This window comes from Thunnus albacares, chromosome 1, assembly GCF_914725855.1.
Source record: "Thunnus albacares chromosome 1, fThuAlb1.1, whole genome shotgun sequence".
Taxonomy (NCBI): Eukaryota; Metazoa; Chordata; class Actinopteri; order Scombriformes; family Scombridae; genus Thunnus; species Thunnus albacares.
The window spans coordinates 16550216-16570003 of NC_058106.1; the positions used below are offsets into that span (position 1 = coordinate 16550216).

General features: G+C 39.6%; 2 protein-coding genes across 5 annotated transcripts in view; one reads left to right on the forward strand and one right to left on the reverse strand.

Moving 5' to 3' along the window:
* Nucleotides 1-1344: 1344 nt before the first annotated feature.
* Nucleotides 1345-9327, reverse strand: si:dkey-127k13.1 (PWWP domain-containing DNA repair factor 3B). 4 transcript variants are annotated; one of them, XM_044346252.1, is made up of 15 exons: nucleotides 9175-9327; nucleotides 8933-9059; nucleotides 7824-7974; nucleotides 7333-7655; nucleotides 6947-7214; nucleotides 6546-6689; nucleotides 6372-6442; nucleotides 5962-6038; nucleotides 5544-5604; nucleotides 5372-5447; nucleotides 5196-5246; nucleotides 4840-5081; nucleotides 2797-3030; nucleotides 2578-2666; nucleotides 1345-2479 (listed from the first exon to the last, which is right to left on the reverse strand). In XM_044346252.1, exons 3-15 carry the CDS (start codon nucleotides 7903-7905, stop codon nucleotides 2386-2388), a joined length of 1812 nt encoding a protein of 603 aa, XP_044202187.1. In that variant the 5' UTR covers nucleotides 7906-7974; nucleotides 8933-9059; nucleotides 9175-9327; the 3' UTR covers nucleotides 1345-2385. The 4 variants fall into 4 exon arrangements, with proteins under 4 accessions (XP_044202187.1, XP_044202179.1, XP_044202170.1 ...); XM_044346244.1 differs by lacking the exon at nucleotides 8933-9059; XM_044346235.1 differs by lacking the exon at nucleotides 9175-9327 and having other exon boundaries at nucleotides 8933-9163.
* A 5320-nt stretch (nucleotides 9328-14647) lies between these two features.
* The window catches only part of kif26ba (kinesin family member 26Ba), an 85506-nt gene continuing 80365 nt past the window's right edge, over nucleotides 14648-19788 (forward strand). Inside the window, exons 1-2 of the mRNA XM_044346273.1 lie at nucleotides 14648-15647; nucleotides 17165-17557. Coding sequence (XP_044202208.1) covers nucleotides 15588-15647; nucleotides 17165-17557 — 453 coding nt within the window. The 5' untranslated portion in view covers nucleotides 14648-15587. The remainder of the gene's footprint in view (nucleotides 15648-17164; nucleotides 17558-19788) is intronic.

Here is a 19788-nt window from a genome sequence, read left to right on the forward strand (position 1 = left end):
CAGCTCCAGTCAAACCTCAAACAGTGAATAGTAACGTAGAAAACGTGATGGGAATGTGATAATTCTGTTTGTTTCAAGTAGTAATTTGAGGAGTGTTAGTCTCCTCATCGCTCCACACTCATCTACTCATCTGCCCTAATTTCTCTTACAATAATTATTAAAAAAGACAATTACATCTGATTGACAAGAGCCGTGACACTGTTTACATAAAAGTTGGTAAACTCTTCAAGTAAAGGCGTGGACTCAGGGCTCTGTGGGGGCCAAACCATACCATCTGTTGCAGGACTCATCATTCCTCTTGTTGCTGAAAACAGTTCTTAATGACTCTAGCTGTATGCTTGGGGTCATTGTCATGTCATGAATAAATTTGGGACCAATCAGACACCTCCTTGATGGTGTTGCATAATGGATAAGTATCTAAACATCTAGGGTGCCTAAAACTTTTGCCTAAAACATTATGTATTTATATATATCCCATTTAGCGCATTAACTCTTTTTCGAAAAAGTCAAAGACCACGTCAAGCGAGCATAAAAACTGTTCTTTCAACGGTTTTTTCGGATTTTGTCTTTTACATCAACCTTTTCTAATGCAATACTTCAAAATGCGCATAAAATAAGTTGATGGCTAGTGTTTTCTCAGATGTTGCTGATATATGACTGCTGGAGGCTGATCGTGCAGATGTTCTTTTATGTTGTATTATGTTAATAGGATGATTGTTGGGGCATATGCTGCAAGACAGATTTTCGTGTGAACGGACAATAAAGTTATATCTTATCTGTTGTCATCTCATTATGTTTCAACTTTTCTGAAAGGTCAGTTGAAGAAACCCTGTATGCAAAGAATACACTGGAGGCTAACGGGACATTTTCTCCTTAAAAATTATGTCATAAATACTTTTTAAATAAGAGTCAAGGTTTATTGTCATTACAAAAAAACAAAAATGCACGATGAAATGTGAGGGTGCCCCCCCTCATGCTGGATATTTTAGAGGAAAAGTTAAAAAAATACATTTGAAACATAAAAAATGAAGACTACAATAAATTAGGGAGCTGCTCTCTAATCTAAGTAAATGGAAAGACTGTATACACAAACATCAGGACAACAATGTAGATGCCTGACAATTGTCATGATATTGTATTGATATTGATATTGTACATCAATAGTGAAAACAAAAGTTGGATACAAGTTGCTTAAAGTTCACAAAGTTTGCACAAGTGACATTGTAATGCACTCGCGCTGAATGAGAAATGTGATACTAAGAATACGTAGAAGAAAAAGGAAGTTGTGCATGTTGCAAAACTTCCTGGGTTGGATTAAGAGTTGAGCTATGACCACAAAAAAACTAAAAACAACAAAAAGTTTAATGCAATGCAAAATTTGGAGGATCTTTACAAGGCAGATCATAGGAGTGATGCTTCTTGGTACTCATTAATGGTAATCTTGTGTTAAGCAGTCTCACACCATGAAAGAAGAAGCTGCCTGAAGTCCAGTGTTATGGTAGCAGATTTATCCCCTTGTGTCATTTCAGCATACATTTTTACACACAAGCCCTACTGAAATAATGTCAGCAGATAAAACAATCACAAAACAAACATTCTGCGTTGCTGCATACCACTAGAATATGAAATGTTTTTGTAATCTGGATGTTTGGGGGTGGAGGGGTGGGGGGCTGTGTCAAAATATAGTATTCATAAATTTCAATTGATATTGTGCATTCATGATACATACTCCCAAATAAATGATAACTGACAGATACAGTAGTGAATCTGGGACTAAATGATGTTGCAGGATTATTCTTTGGTTTTCAGGTTTCTGGGCAAAATAATACTGAAGCTACCATCTGCTGTGTGCTTGGCACCTGAAGATGACTGGGTACATACACACTGCACAGAGAGCAGAAGGACGTGAGGTCAGCCAATGGCCGCCTAATTGCTAATTTTTGCCCTGATCCCCCTAGCAGTTGTGCTGTTGGGTTAACGTGTCACCTGGGGTATAGTGTCGTTGTTTTTATTTGGCACTTGTTCGTCCTTTAGTGTGTGAGAACCATTCCTGTTGGATTGGTTTATAAAAAAAATTTAAAAAAGTAGTAAGCACACAAGCATAGGCAGTTATTTAACATGCAATTTGGCAGTGTGTATATATTTTCAGGGAACAGTCATTACTGTAATATACTCATTTAAAATACAGCTTATGTCACTTTCCAACAGATTTTAGACTGAGATTGAGTATTTACAATGGCAAGTCTTAAAAAAAAAAAAGGCAGAGCAGAGAGGATTGGATCCTGATTGTAAAGCCAACATAGCATACAGACTCAGCTATAAACAAAACATTCTTGAAAAAAAACAAATGTGAAAATAATTCCTTCTTTTACAATACTCAGTCCTCTAACTGATGGCGTCAGAGAATAGTGCAGAATTCTGATGAAGTGACTTTTTCTTCATCTGCCGCTCAATCATCAAGTCAAACTCCTGTCTTTCTCTACAACGAAAAGAGATGGAAGAGCAACATTCATTAATCATATTTAGTCCTTAGTGTAAATAATTGATTCTTTTTAGTCAAACTCATCAAACTCTTACCTGTTACTTATACATCGTCCTTTTAGGTACTTCTCTTCTGCCTTTTTTACTGAGATATTGTCCACCCCAGCTATGGCATAGATGATGGCCTGCACAGTAAGACAACAATCTTACAAACCTGTACCACAAACTGTAACCTGCGTATCAGAAGAGATACCAGTCCATAATAGAAAAACAAATAAAACACACAGATGAGCACTGATGAAAGCTTTAACTCACCTCAGGAAGAAGCACATCCAGGACAAAGGGCACACGTTCCATAGATTTCACCTCAACCAGGCAGGGAGCGTTCACAGCCGTTGTGTAGAGCTCATTTAGGTACCAATAGACTTGGTCCAACTGCTGGTCATCTTCTAAGTATATGTTCACCACCCGTCTGTTCACCACCCGTCTCCGATTAGCACTCTGGAAGGAGTGAAGCCATCTGGACTGCTGCTGCCCACGGATCACAGCCTGTAAGGGGAGTGATACAAGAAAAGTGGACTTTATTCAAGCAGGGATTGGTGCTTTTTATGGATACTTTAAAGTCCCCCCTCCATTCAAAAATGTGTTTTGCTTATTGTTACATCACTTGGATGTTGGATCTTCATTGTGAATGATGTACTGATGCGCAGAGTTTGACACTAGAAGGCTGTTTTCACATTCATCTGCTGAGGGAGGCTTCCCTTCAAAAGCAGGATTTTGTGACATCACAACTAATTTAAAAGCTAACATGCTCCAGTGTGCAACCTACACAAGTGTTATGTGGAAACTAGAAATGTCCAGTGCATGTACACTGAGAATAGACTTTTCAGTGTAGAAGTAGTCTTGTGTCCAGCAGTTAAACTTGTGAAATGAACAATATTTACACATTCATAGATTCTTAAATGAGGGAGAAGGAGTAAATGTCATATTTTTAACTGGATAATTTAACTTTTTTTGTGGAGAAAAGACACTAATTATTATTCAAGAGAGTATTATATGTCTTCAAACATTTCTAGAGGGGATTTTTAAGTGCTACATACAATACCTATTAAAAATATTAACCACATTTTTAACAATAGCTTATTGTTTCACCACATTGAAATCTCACAGTGGAGGTCATTGGTATTTCTTTCACACAACAGGAAAGAATTTACCGTAACATACAAAACAAAATAATTATGTGCAACAAACACCATCAACAAGATATTTGCATGGATAAATATGCACCCGCTTCTTTAGTAGAGGCACCTTTGGCGGCAACTACAACATAGAATCTATGTGGACATGTTTGTTTCAGCCTGGCATATCTGGGCATGTCCCATCTGTCTTTGCAAAACTGGTTGAGCACTCTCGATTAACAGTGACCGTGAGTGAGCAGCAATTTGTTATTCGCCACATATTCCTGAGGTCTTGACTCAACCACTCCAGGACACTCGTAGTGGCCTACATCACTAGATCACTAGTGCCCTGTTCCTATGAACATGCAGTGCTCGAGGATGGCCTGTACTGGGTAGATTTGCAGCTGTCCTTTTCCTGATTTTTTTCCTTTAACGGATAGCTGATAGTAGAAAAGCAGACAGGAAACAAGGGAAGTGAGCGGGGCATGCAACAAGGATCCCTAGCTGGAGTTGAACCAGGGACGTTGCCATAACGTGGCATGTGCAGTAACTACTCAGCTACCAGGGCGCCCCTTCATGATGTCGTTTTGACCCACAAACTGACTATCCACTATCCAGGAACAGGTGTGTTTAACTTAAAAGGTGGGTCACACCTTGATTGCATGCAAACAATCTCCACTTATCCATTTATTGTATGATATATTTGTACTTAATTAAGATCCATTTGTTATTTTGCTTGAACATTTAAGATATTTTTCTGTTCGGCCTAATAACATTTGCCACTATTCAATGTTGTGAAACAAAGGATGAAAAAGCCAACTGGTTGATGTAAAGTACTAAATGGGTTTGTAATGTTACACTCATCAGCTTAAATGCTGCGACGTGATATCATCTGAGCAGGCATATTTCATGTCCAATTAAAGCTACAGTCATGAAAATATGTTTCTCATTACGTGCAACACATTGGAGTTCATCTAGTTGGAGTATACTTCCAAGTAAAATATCCATGGTCATTTTATCGGAGTGTGCAAACTAGGATGGCCTTGGTGCTACAAGACACACGTCGTCTCCAGTAATGGTTTCTGTGTTTAAGGCTCACCAACATGGATCTGCAGTAATTTGCATTGAGAAAATGTTTGTTCATCCAAGAACCGGATACAAAAGTCTCCATTAATCATACCAGAAGGCGTCCCTCCACCATGCGCTGCTTCACGATGAAATGTACAAGTTTCTCATTAGCGCGGTTGTGGGCAGCATGGGTCCGGTCTGGCAGCAACCTCTTTGAAGTCCTGCTGACCTCTTCCTGCTGTTCACTAAAGCTGTCCTCCTTGTGATCATCACATGGCTCCTCCATCATCGAATCACTGGCGATGGTTAACCTCTCTGAGGCTGCCTGAGGATACATCCTCCTCACGGGATAGCCTGGAGTAGTTAAAAGACCAATAGTAAGGAGCATTGTCGGGACCAGAGCTGCAGGGGTACTTGAGTTTTCATTGTGTGATGCCGTGTTAATGAAGGTTATGCAACAGAACTTACTCATGTCATGAGCAAAGTACTCGATGAAGGAGCCAGAAAAGGAGCCACATGCTACAAAGACAAAACATTATTAATACTGCTATAAATGCAGTGGTATCAGAACAATATTATATAATGCATGTAAACATTAATGTTATTTGTGTAAGCATTAAATGGACACCCCCCCCTTCCCTTACCAATCCGTATACTGTAGTCTGCTATCAGCTGCAGGGACCACTGGATTGCAGCATCATAGTTTTCTTTGGCTTTACACTAGGACAAAACCAAATATGAGAAACAGTAACAGTCTGCCACCAGTGTCAGGAAAACATAAATAATGAATTAGTATTATTTATGAGTAGCTCTTACCACCAGCTCATTAGCTCCTTCACAGTCAAAAGGCTTCAGGGTTTTCAGAGCCACAGTAAACCTCAAAGAACACAAACATCAAACTAAAAAAACCAAACTCCTGATGATTTCAAAGTGTGCCAGCAATTCACCCAATATTTTGTTTAAATATCTCTGATTTGTGCATTCAGGTTTAATGACATCACATCTACGGTGGCCCTGAGGTGCAAAACACAACAACACTGGATAAAACATAAGAGCATTTTAGAAAAACACCACATTTCACAAAACACAAATCACAAAACAGAACACAAACACATATTAGTGTGATTTAGTGTTAGAGATCCCTACAACCCACAGTGCAGTCCAATACACTTTACAAACACACAGGCATTAAACTACAAATAGCAAACAGTGAGAAAGATAACTCATTTTCTACCCCTTTTTTTGGTGAATCATTGGGTCATCAATGAACATGATGCTGGCTTTTCTCAGCTTCCGGTTGACACTTTTTACCTGCAGAGAAAAATAAATATTAAAATAATATACAAACCAGGCTTTCATGTTTTTTTTTTTTTTTTTTAAATTTTGTTCAGTCTTAACCGCAGATTGTATATTGGGTCACCAATATATCAGGCCCATAATGATCTTTAATCAATTTATATAAGTCATTAATTATTTAAGTCATTAATTAAGAAAAATGTCACCTCAAGCTTCTCAAATGTGAGGGATTGCTGATTATCTAGATATAGGCAAACATCTTAGGAAACAATTGTGTATTGTAACATCTAGAAACTTGTAAGGTTTGTGCTTATGAGAAATAAATGATCCACAGTTTTTTTCACTCACCAATGCAGGCCAGAATGGATAATTTCTAAATTTACACCACACAAACACTCCCTCTGTAATGGATGGGGGCTCTGAAAGAAAGGATTACAAACATTAACAGTATGAACACACAGTTGAGTCCACTTCTAGTCCTTGCAGAGCTTATTTGCATTCAATCACTGCATTCTCGCTCACTTTTGTCCACCTGCATCAAGAAACTTGGCAGCTCCTCCGCCTCCTCCTCCTCACTTTCCTCATCTTCCTGGAAGGACAAAGAGGGCAGCTGCTCTTCATGGTGACTTAGCTCTATAGACAGATCTGAAGACAGCAAAGACTCATCTTTTTGGGGAGGGTGGGGGTGTAGGGGAGGACAGCAATAACACAGAATTAGAACAGAAAACTTTTCTCACCTGAATTATTTTAAATTGTAAGATGCTCTACAAGCAGTAGTTGCTACCCTAACAGATTAAAATCAACACAGAACAATATATTTAAGACAGATTCTGCAACCATTAGATGACTTTAGATTGTGAGGGAAATCTGACAAGCGTTATGTTGACTCTGTACAGTATGAGGTAGACACTAAGATGATTTACCTTGCTCTGCTTCATCAGGCTTCTTCAGCTCAAATCTTGGTCTACAACGTTCTGATGACTGAGTAGTAGTGTCTATTTCTGAATTCTCTGTCTCCATTTCCTGTTTCCTGCGACGCCGGCACTTGGCTGGAGGACCATTGCTTTGACTGCCAGTCTGCGTTGGTTCCTTTGTTGCACTTTTTCTAGCTTGTCTTCGCTGGGCCGAACGACCCCTCCTAAATCTGCTCTGAGAGTCTGATTGACTGCATGGCGAATCTCCCTCGGATGTCTGCGACAGAACAAATGTAAGAGGAGCTGAGGAATAGCACTGAAATTAACTGCAAAAAAATATGTGGACTAAGAATTCAGAAATAAAAAACATGATCAGGAAAGATATGATCAAACACCTTTAACTGTTTGGTGAACTTAGTGCACTCTAGCTCTACTTGTTTTGCTCCAGCAGGTGATGTGGAGGTGTTGGACGGGTTGTCAATGGCTGAGCTGCGGACTGGTGTGGAGGTCTGGTAGGCTCCTTGTATCTGTGCTGTTTGTCTCCTGCTTCTTTTTGGAGTACTTGATAAGGGACATGCAGCAGACTGGCTGTCAATGGTAAGATCACAGCCTGGCAGAGCACTTGATTCCTCTGTGGCTTGAGATGAAAGAGTTTCTGAGTTAACTGTTTCTGTTGAGGTCATTTTAGGATCCCTTTTTCTGGTTTTCCGAGTTCCCCCTGAAAGATGTATATTGTATTTTGGTGGGTTTAATTATAGTATACACGGTCATGACTCTTTTGCGATTTAGATTTGCTTCATATGTAGACTTGCATGACCCTCTTGTGTCAGCTTTAGCTTTATAATTGTTTACAAAAATCAGAAAGTGACTTGACAAGATTGGCTACCTTTCATTGTTCTAAGACTTGGTGCAGTCCTCTCGCTGGAAAGATTTCCCCTTGAGTTCAGTGGATTATCAAGATCAGACATGAATCAGGGCTGATTTCATTCATCTGCGTGTCTCCAGTGAAGGTGACAGGCAGGTTAAAGGTTTGACAGCTGTAACAGAGGAGAGTGAGGGAAAGGTCAGGAAATATTATTCAACCAACCTACAACTTTTGGCCTCTGCTGGAAGACACTGAGAAGGTCGTACAGTCCCTTAAGGTATTTTTGTTTTTGGCCACGAGACGAATGCCAGTTTTCACGCTGCAATAAATACATGCGTTTAAATACAGACGCCAGGTAACTTAATGGGCATACAGGAAACGCCTGTCGCCATGAAAACGAGATCTTTTTAAACGTTCTTTATTATACTAAATTTGAATACAGGAAAAAACAGGATCATAACATACTTTGCATTACCTAATGTCGCAAACTAGCTTACCACCACAGTTGTTAAGGCCTTAAAGACTAATTCTCCTTCGTGTCAAACATAACATTTACAACAGTGCCTCCCTGCGTACGTTCACGTTACTGCAAGACAGACTGGACAGTTCAACAGTTTTCCACAGAAGGCCTAGCATTACAGTACTTAGCAGTCACAATATGAGAGTGCAAACACCATGTTAAACCAACATAATATCAACGTTAAGTGTATTAATGACACATCACGACATGTGCTGTGAGTTTACACGGCAGTTAAGGTTAGTTAAGGTTGCTAGTCGTGAAGCGGACGAGCTGAGACATGACATCGTTCTTGTGACTACTAGCATGTAGCATGTAAGTTAGGTGGTAAACACAAGCACCAGCAAAAATCCTGAGCATTTTTTGCTGGTGCTTACACAGACATGTGCACAGTCGAGGAAGTAACGTTAATTATTACGATGACATCCTCTCGCTAACGCATATCACGTGACATAAACATGAAACGTTAATTGCGTTATGTACCAGGTTATAGCTGGTAGGTAACTAATGAGCCTCCACAAACTTGGAGATTGAACCATGAACGCGATTGACAAGTTTTACCTCAGCAAAATTAAACAGTAACCCAGATAAACTAGTCACCTAAGTTACCTACCTTAAAATTTTTTACATTCAACCTTTCGCTTAGATCGTTAGCGTCCAGTTTCTGTAAGTTAATTAAAGACTTCGGACATCGTCGGGCCTGCACACATGAGGAACTGCTAAACACAGCTGCGTCACATCTGCGATCAAGTATCAAACATTTGACATTACTATAGTGAAATCAACAAGTCGCACACACAACTCCTGTTCACCACGGAGGAACAGATAGGATAGGTGTCGTGCCAAAATACTAACCCTCTGATAGGAAGTGTACCCAACGCGGGAACGCGCATGCGTTCACTCTTCTTCTGCTTCTTCTTCTTCTTCTTCTTCTTTTGGGCTGCGTCTCATTAATCGGTCAACATACCCCCGCTGACTTCCCTCGGCAGAATGACAAGTGTTGCAGTTGCAAACTCAGGAGCGAGTGATCAACGATGGTCACTCAGCGCTGCAGATTAACTACTGTGCATTGCGGTTTCCCGTCATTTCCACTATGACGTCAACGAGCTGCTGTTTTTTACTATTTAAAACAGATGTTTTAAATAGTGATGTCCTTATGTCCTTACACTGTTATGTTTTAGAAAGAATTTTCCCAACAAACTCGTTGTAACGTTTCTGTTCAGTTTTTACTATCATACAAAGATGTGCTGTTTTTTTTATGTCGTCTGGACTTCAGAACAAAAATAGTATTATATTATAAATCTTTTTATTATCTTAGCAAAATTTCACATTCACAAAAATACATTTTGTAACAGAAAACCTTTTTTTAATAAATGAAATGCCACAACACATAAAAACTCTTCAACAGTCTATAAACCCCAAAGCCTTAAAAACTCTTAGTATGTGTAAATTTCATAATAGTCTGCTGAACTTTTTTTTTCTTTCTCTTTTTTCTTCTCTCATTATATCATTTATTTACTGCTTATCCCTTGGCATATATGTCTATTGATGTTTAGTACTGTTCAGTTTTGTGATAAACAAATAAAATACATAAATAAATGTTTATGATTGGAACAAACAGAAAGAGTGTCTGAGCAAACAATCTACAAGTGTAAGTTACACTATCCAGATAATCAGAGTAATCATGTTGAAATCCAATTTTTGTCATACTATGGAATTTGCTTTATGCAATTACTTCACTAGAATGTTACAATTCTCCATTGTTTGCATTTAGAAACCCACGTTACCGAAATATGCTGTTTTGCACATCGTTTTCACATTATAGTAATGTTAGGACATGCAATAGTGTTGGTTTATGTTATTATGGTATTTAAGGGTCAGAAGAGGAGACAGAGCTCCTCATTATGTTGAGAACTGACTGCAGGTGCAAGTGCATTGCATTTACATCCTCGTCCACCCACTTTCCCTCTGCTCTCTCTTTGCAACGTGCTGTTACCAACAACTGAGGGAAGTGGATGAGGTGAAGTTGAACCACTAATGAAACACAGCCTTGGTTTTATTAGCGGTTGGCAAACAGCTTTCGAATGCATTACTGCCACCACTGATCTGGAGTGTGAACTAAAGATATACCCTCTCTTTAATACTTCAACCAAAGAATTACAATCAAAACAATAAACGCAATAGTCATATTTAAATAAATAAAAAGGAACCAAATGAAAACAAAAATAAATTAATAACTAACACTAATATTTCTCAGCCTCTGTTCATTAATCTTGTTGATCTTAAATACTCTTTTCCAACACTTGTCACTTGAAGATTTTTTTTTTTAAACAATAGTCTTTCTTAGTGCATTTAAAACTTCTCTATCTCTCTCTCTCTCTACTTCTGGTAGCACAATAAAACATGGTCCACTGTTTCTTCCTCTCCACAATATTCACACTTTCCATTATTATACTTTCCCATAGAGAGAATGTTTAGTCCAGTATGACCATTCCTTTATCTAGTTATAATTCTCCCCTCTCTCCTATTTTGTCCTCCAGACCCTGCACTCGTGACTAATGGTTTATTTCCAAAAAGACATCTTCCTTTACTTTCTTTGTTCCATTCATTCTGCCGTCCCTTTGCCACGATTCAAGGATTTTTCTCAACTCATCATTGTGTGCTCAGTTTCAGAGAGGACAACATGGAGAACTACTGCTTGGTGACAGTGGATATGGTCAGAGTAACTTTTTATTCCCTCCATACATAAATCCCAAAGCAGCTGAGCAGCAAAGATATAACAGAGCTCATATCTGCACTAGAGCATATGAGCATATGTTTGGAGTATGGAAAAATCGATTTGTTTACGCAATACACTTCATTTCAAGCCAAGAAGATGCTGCACAGTGATCATTGCTACAGCTGTGTTGCACAACCACGTACCCGAATCAGCATTGCTGCTCTGATCCTCCAATGGAAGATCAGGACAATGGAAGATCAAGATCAAGCAGATGTGCCCATGTCTGAGGCAGGCAGTGACCAACAAGGACTTGCACAAAGAGTTGCTTTCACATCACAGCATTTTAGCTAGATGAGGTGCATTTATATATGGAATGTATTCATTATGGCTGATTTTTGCTTTGATAATGTTTGTTCTGTACAAAAGCTTATAAGATAAACCCTGCTGCTCTTTCCTGTAAATGAACAAGCAAAGCTAATGTCATTTGAGCTATACTCATTCAAAGTAAGTTGTGACAGTTTTACCTATCTCAGAGTAACAGTTACTATAAAATATAGAGACCTCGTAAAACATAACTTTAAACCTGCTCTTGATAGAGCTAAATAAGACCTTCAGCACTGGTGTGCCATCCCCATATCCCTAGCAGGGAGAATCAACTCTGTAAAGATGTAAATTGTGCCTTAATTATTATTCTTATTTCAGATGATACCCACCTAAAGCATTTTTAAGGAGTTGGATAAAAATATAAGAACTTTTTTTGTATGGAATAAAACTACCCCTAGAATAAAGAGGATTTTTCTTCAACGTCACAAGGAGGAAAGGTGATTTGGCCCTCTAAATGTTTCTACTACTGGGCAGCAAATATACATAAGATAGCTTACTGGATTTAAATGCCAGAAGTTCAGAGTGGTCAGAAGTGGGCAAACATGGAAAGGAGCTTTAATGGCCCTGCAAACTTAGGATCCTTAGTTTGCGCTCCGCTACCTATTAATTTGAAGGTTGCAGGAAACCCAGTTATTAAAGGCTCCTTAAAAGTCTGGGCACAGTGCAGGACCCACTTTGGGCTAAGACAAGCATTCTCCTGCATGCCATTCACTAATAACCCACTTTTTACACCCTCAGTTTTGGATATGGCATTGCAGCAGACATGGCCTGAGCAAAGTGACAAACTTGTTCAAAGACAATATTTTAATAGTAATATTTAATAGTCAGAGGATTTGGCATTCCACAATCTCACTTTTTCAGGTACCTCCAAATCAGGGACTTTGTTAAAAAAAACTTCTCTACATTCCCATTTCAAACTCACCTCTGGCCTCACCGTCCTTGGATCATCTCAAATCAAAATGGGAAGAAAACTTTGGTGATAGGATTTCAGATGAAATCTGGAAATCATCCATTGCAATGATCCACACAACCTCCATATGTGTCAGGCATAGTCTGATCCAATTTAAAATATTTCACACACTCCATCTGTCCAGGGGTAGACTTGCCCAACTCTATCCAGAATTCCACCCAACCTGTCAACGGTGCAACCAAGACCCAGCAACTCTTATTCACTCTTTTTGGGCTTGCCCAAGGCAATTTTGGGCCAAGGTCTTTGAAATATTCACCATAGATCCAGAGCCAAGTTTGGCAGTTTTTGGCGTTTCTCATAGAGATCTGAATCTCTCTCAAGCCCAGGCCCATGCTGTTGCCTTCCCGTTGCTTTTAGCAAGATGTCTCATTTCATATAATTGGAAGTCTAGCGCCCCCGCCACCCCCCACCCCCATGCCCACCCCCCACCCCCACCTCCATGCATAGCCGCTGGGTTGAGGAAGTAATGGTTCATTTATACCACTCAGAGCTCGGTTAATAAATGGCAACCATTCCTGGACTACTACAATAATGTCAAAACTACAAGAAATATAACGTAATGCCTGTAACTAATAACCATAACTTTGTACAATCGCTGTAGAATCTCTATTGTATTTAATTATTTTCTGTTAGCATGTTTTAAAAAAATATATTCTGCACTCTCAACATTTTTATTATTATTGCTATTATTATTTTTTAATTATTATTTATTATTTTTCTGTTTTTTCCACTCTTTGTGTGTTGGCCAGTCTCCCAGGTGGGTGGGGTGGTTGAGATGCAGATGTTGGTACAATGTACAATATGTAAATGTTTGAAAACCCAATAAAAACATTTGAATACTTCTATTCCATTTCGGGTTTTTATGAGCATCATTAGACCAATAGCATGTGCTCATACTTAACCTAATGAGACTAACTGAGCCAAACTTAAGCCACGTTCATGAAAGCTACTTAAATGTCCTAGTTTACACATTAAGGCCTACTCCTTGCGTAATCTAAGCCTTGTCTGTGAAACTGACCTTGTTTAAGTGAGTCTGCAATTGCTTGACTTCAACTGGTCAGGACATGGCAGTTAGGTTTTTGACAAATACTAAACAAACAGAGTATATTACCACCCATTCACTTACATTGGCTTCCTGTACGCTTCAGAATTCAGTTCAAGATGCTCCTGATCACATTCAAAGCCCTCCATGGCATCGCACTCTCTTATATTTCTGAACTTATAAACCAATGTCCCACTTTTCAGGCTCAAAACAAAGAGGGACTGTGCTTTTACCGTTTTAGTTGCCTCCCCCTCACTGTCAGGTCAACTGAACCACATTTAAAGAAAACTTTTAAAAACCCACTTGTATAGGCTGTTTTTATAAGTGCGTTGCTCTGGAAATCTTATTGGTTTTATTTGTCTATTAATTTAGCTTTGTTTGTTTATATTGCTTTTATTTTTGAGTGTCTGTTTCCGTTTTATGAATCATATTTTTACTTGCTGTTTTCATGCTATGTACTGTTAGGCATTTTTATTTTCAATTGTGAAGCACTTTGGAGTGCTATATAAATAAAGTTTATTCACTCAGCTGCTGGGTGTCTGTTTGTCTCCAGCAATAACTGTATCACACAGCAGAGGGCACTGTATAACTGCTCATAAACTGCTCTCTTTTACAGTACAATGGTTCTTAAAACCACTTCAGTGACTCTATGCAGGGGTGTCTCCTCCTTTGGAGACATTAGAGAGATTACTCCTCTTGTAACTTTTTCCTTATATTGGCATTCCACATACACTTAATCCAGTTGAAGGACCAGCGAGATGAACCTTCTGACTGACAAAGATGATTGTAGGTAATCTTTGTGAGGGCATGTGGGTCCAGAAAGTAAGTTATGTAAAAAGGGGGATTCAGTGTACATACTGAATGTTGAACTATTAGAGACATCATGACAATCATCAGTCACCTCATTTGTCCACATCCTTGTCCGGTCCACATCTCAGTTGCCTCTCAAGCTCTGCTTTTCTTCATCTCCTCACCTCTTTGTGAGCAACAGACTTAGAAATCTGTAACCTATACTTTAAAGTGGAAGTGCTCAGGACTGTAGCCAGGATTATAGAAATAGGCTGCTGACGGCTCCAAAAAGAAAGTCCAAAAATCCAAAAGTCCAAAAAGGCTATTAAATTTAAATATGTCGTCTAATTTAAAATAAAATAAATACATATGGAATAAGACCAAGACTTGTTAGGTTATTTAATAATACAATGAAAACTCCCCCAAAGCAGTTAAACCCTCAGACTATCAGATAAATTACTGAGAACATGACCTTAATATCTCTCATATTATCGTACAATTTCTCAGAATCTATCTTTAAGTCCAACAATCACATCCTCCTAATTATAACATAGTAAAGAAATTGTAAAAAGTTCAGTTTTCCCAAACAGGCAGCGGTTTACCTGCTGCTCAGCCGGATTCGCTGGGTGTGTGTTGGTCTGAGGTTGGTGAGGGGCAGGGAGGCCCCGCCCTCATCCAGATGTGCGCCTCTCTCCTGTGTCTTCAGTCCGCTGCTGGCTTCAGCAGATTGCGGAGCCCCGGGAAGTCAACAGGAGGGTAGGGACAGTGACACTTTGAGTATGAACAACCGGGAAGGTTAGCTGTGATCTGCATTAGAGGGATCTTACTAGATCTAATGAGTCGTGACTTTGTCGTTAGCTCATGTGACTTGAGCCGTGCGTCGGAATTTTCCCCGGGGGGGCTTTTGTTTTACCCACCTGGCCAGCCGCAGACGCAGAGCTGATGGAGAGAGGCTGGGCTGAGTGCGATGCCAGTCCGTTGAGCAGTCTGTTGAGCAGAGAGCCTCATCCAGCGCAGAGCAGACTCTGCTGACAGGGAGCGGTCCGCTTTCTTTTGCGCGACCTGTATGAATTATCAGTCTGGTTTTTTTTTAGAAGTGATTCGAGGGTTTTCTTTCGAAGCAACAAAAACAGCAAGATCACCTAGGATTTTGTTTTTTTTTCTTGTCGACGAAATGGGGATGTAACCAGTTTCCACATGCATTTAAGTGGTGAGGTTGCCTCCAGATTGAGAAGAGCAAACTGCAGGGGCGTATAGTTAATTGAAATCGATCCGGTGGTCTCCTTTTGAATGTGAAACAGCAGCAGAGGTCCTTTCTCCTCTCCTCTCCTCTCCTCTCCTCCTCCCCTCCGCTCACCTCCAACATGACTTCACTGTCGGGGACCAAAGAGAGGTCTGTGAGCAGCCGGAGCAGAAAATATGGGGTAGGTTATTCATTACAGTATCCGGGGGGGTGGGCACACCTCAGTTACCTATAAGCCTGGTAAATGTAAAAACTTATCATCCATGTAGTGATGCATGTGCCTCATCATCTCATACTGCACACCCCTTTAACTTGCAAAATGTAGTTTTATAACCTCTTACAGACTGATGTAAGAATGAAACAGATGTAATATGAAGACTGGAGCTTTCAGGGGAAAGCGCACTTTAGATTTGTGTGCATGCAGTGTCATGCATTTTCACTGGCAGAGCTCCCAGTTTCTCTTAATTATCACTAACTGAGGACCATGCAGCTAAATCAGATATTATACTCACACCCATGTCTTTGCCTACCACCTACAACTTAAAAGCATTGACTTATAATACAGGGTTGACTCATATTATACCCAACCTCTTTACTTGGAGATGGTTGAGCATTCCTACCTATCAGCCTACTCATTGCTGCCATATTATAGCCCTTGTGAGGGATTACAGTAGCTAAAGTACCCAACCTCTCCAGCTACCACCACATCAATGGGTCTCTCCTCTCTGACTGGATTTATCCAGCCACAAAAGATCCAACTTTCAGCTCTTTGTGGCTCATTTGATGTTTGCATGTGGCTGTCTGAGAAGAGAAAAATAATACAGGTCTACACATAGAATCTGTCTCGATCCCTGTTTAGACGGTAATGGAAGAGTCTGATATGTTGACTGCCTTGACTTGGGTTGTAGCAGCATCATGGTAAATGTTTATCATTGCCTCCTGTTTGTGTGCTTTTTATTTGATTTAATGCCATAATTTTAATTTACTTTGTTTTATACTGGCTGTGCGTATTATCGACATAAAGAAAACCAGGGTCCATTTAATCTAACAGCCACACTCTGTGGGATATTCACCATTTATAAAGGGCATCCACTGTTCTATAACATTTGTTGGCACGTAGGTTAACAAGGTGACAATTAGATGAGTCATTTTTGTTTTTGATTGTTGCTATTTGGATTTATGATCAGCTGGCCTTTAAACAGCTCACTGAATATATTTAAGTTCATATATTGCTTTGGGTCACATTTTTTCTAATTTGACAGATTATATATCATTGTTTTGCACACTGTGTAGCAAGATGCAAACAATTCTATTTTTATTTGCATAACACAAGCCATGAGCTCTCAACCCTTGCTCATCATTTTATTCTCATCCCAGTGCAACCTGTTGTGTGGACAGACTGATAATTGTATTTCTTACAATGCACATGTTAATACATTATAGGCCTTTTTGATGACACACATTTGACTTGACATAGCAGAAAAGCACAGGTGTAACTAATAACAGTAATGATGGTGTTCCATTTATTTGTACCAGGAAGCCAACATGCATGAAATCAGGAACCAACACTGCAAAAAAGTGGAATGTAGCCATTATTATTAATGAATGTTATTAATTATACTTGTGTTTTTCGTAATAAATTTCTGCTGTGAAAAGGGCCTATAAGTCAAGTTTTCTTCTCTTTTTAATTTCGCGCAGGTTCCCGACACTTCCCCCACCAAATCTGCCTCCTTTTTCCCGGACACATGGTACCGAAAGGCCTACGAGGAAACTTCCCGGTCCAGTACACGCCCAGCCCCAGAGGGTGCTGGCTCCATGCCAAGCTCCACGGGCACCCCGTCTCCTGGCTCAGGAATCTCCTCACCAGGGTCCTTCTCTGGATCACCGGGGACCATCTCCCCTGGGATTGGGACAGAGTCTCCGGGTTCTCTAGGTGGCTCCCCAGGTTTTGGGACGGGATCCCCGGGATCAGGCAGTGGAAGTTCCCCTGGTAGTGAAAGAGGGATATGGTGTGAAAACTGCAACGCTAGGCTGACAGAGCTGAAAAGACAAGCATTGAAACTGCTCATCCCTGGACCTTATTCCAGCAAGGTAAAAAACAGATTGATATGCTTCCCCCTAATTGTGTGTGTGTGTGTGTGAGAATCCTATTGCATATGTTGGTAATTCTGTGTACTCCCTCTTCTGTCATGTGGTGGTGAATTGGTTGTGCACAGCAGCTTAGCCTCCTAAAATAACTTGTTCCTTCATTAACTGTGGCATTTGGACAGTGACACTTATTAACTTGGTTGCCCATGAAAGATTGGGCTTCTAATCATTCCCTTGCTTACTGTGTTGCTGTGTAGTCAGGGTTATTGTTCTCATAAATCATAAGGATGCAGTTATTTGTCCAACCCTCATTTGACCAGCTGTGGAAAAGAGCTGAGACTAAACAGCCTTTGCGATTAGGTTTAATCTCAGAGGATGATTATTGTATCTGAAGCTGTTCATCAATAACTGGCAGGATGTCAAAAACAAAATGACAAATATGGACAAGACTCTTTGATTTTTGTCTTGGAGTTTTCCATTTTACCTGATTGATTATATCACCTAAATCAATGTGTTCACTCTATTCTATATTGCTTTTCTCCTTTTGAGGGAATTAACATGACGTATTACTGAAAGACATTGACCACTTAGAGCAAATATTAATCCATATGGATTGCTGCCTTTTTCTAATTTTCTTTGACAGGCGATTTCATTTTTTCTGTGGATAATCCATATAATCAATTTTAATTCCATTAGTATAGTGATTCTCAACAGGCAGATAATGAGCCCCAGAGTGTTGTGAGTTGATTTATGATAGAGGATCAAATCATGTACTAAGCACTTATTGTCCTTATCATCATGTATGTAGTTCATTTTTGTTTTTATTTCTACACTGAATAATTTTCTGGCTCTTAATTTGAGATTAATCAGTGAAAGAAACCTGCATTAACAACAACTTTAATGGTTTATTCTAAACAACTGGAAAGTGAACATGGTTGTTGCACTACATGGACATTTGTTGTCACTGAAGAACACTTAATGTGTTTCATTGAGGTTGTGCTGTTGTACAGGCTTTTTGACTTGACTTGGGTCAAATGGAAATGGAAAAATTATCCTAGAAAAAGAAAATTTTGTTTTGGACATTTGGAAAAGTGGTTATGCAGACAAAAGGCATGAAAAACACACATTGAAAGCCCTCCTGGCAGGGTCTCTGAATGCATAATTTTTTAACAAGTTGCCTCTGGGTTTGATATTCTTGCGCTGCAGCTGACTGGATTTTAGTTAGGAATACACTGGGGCCATACGTCAAGCTTCGAGTTAATTGGTAACAAATAAGCATGTATTATGCATCATGGGGCCAATAAAGTGCAGCCAGCAAGATAAGAGTGAGATATAGGATTACAGTGGGACAGAGAGAAGGTTGCAGAGAGTAAGAGAGAGACAGAGGTGGAAACAGTGGGATCTTATTATGAGAACACAAACATGACAGTTGGAACTTGTTAGCAACAGTTGGGGCTAATGTAGACTGTCGGTGGGTAGACCACTAATTAAAATGTTATTTGTGAGGTTGGGTTTAGTCCATTGTGGTTAACTTTATGGTAGTGTAGAATGAGCACAGACACATAACATACAGTATTGCAATTGGTGTAGGCACTGGGTGGAAAATGTACCTGTGTATAACATGTGTTGAGAAAAGTAGGCTTTTACCAGCTGCAGATATGGAAATTGGCTTAAAAATATCACAGAAGCTAGGAAACAAAACTATGGTATGCAGCCTAGAAGTGTTTTAGGGCCATACCAAATCAAAATATCTAAATATCTTTGGCTCAAGAATTTTGTCAATGAAAAAGAGATTTCAGTGCCTTCGTCTTGTGTGTGGTTGATAGATTCAAACTCAAACGTATGAATGAGGAAACTGGCTGAGATAGTGGGAGTGGGAAAGTCAGTATGTCTCTGTACACAAGTGTGTACTAGACTATTCATGCTGCTCACTGGATATTCTCGTAGTAATTTCACAGTCAGAGGAGCGAACGTGTGCTTCTGACACGTGTGCTTAAATGTGTTACTTTGTGTTTGTGGTTCCAATGAAGTTTTCCACCACAGCTTTTGCTTGTTTGTCCTGTGAGTCCAGCTGACTCAGGATCAGTTGTTGGATCCACGCTGCAGGGTTTTGTGCATGAATGAATTCCATTACTATTTTTTTTGTCAGGCTGTGGTCATTTTTTTCTATGATATTGGACTATTTGAACCTTGGCTACACACACCTGACACTCCTTACTGAAAAGGAAGAATTC

Bases quoted from the DNA above. Each gene is read 5' to 3' on its own strand.
- si:dkey-127k13.1 (XM_044346244.1), bottom strand. From the start codon at position 7,905: ATGTCTGATCTTGATAATCCACTGAACTCAAGGGGAAATCTTTCCAGC. The intron at 5,082-5,195 runs GTAAGTTCTGTT...TAACTACTCCAG, and splicing joins GTACTTTGCTCATGACATGA to GCTATCCCGTGAGGAGGATG. The intron at 2,667-2,796 runs GTGAGTTAAAGC...CTTACTGTGCAG, and splicing joins TGGATGTGCTTCTTCCTGAG to GCCATCATCTATGCCATAGC.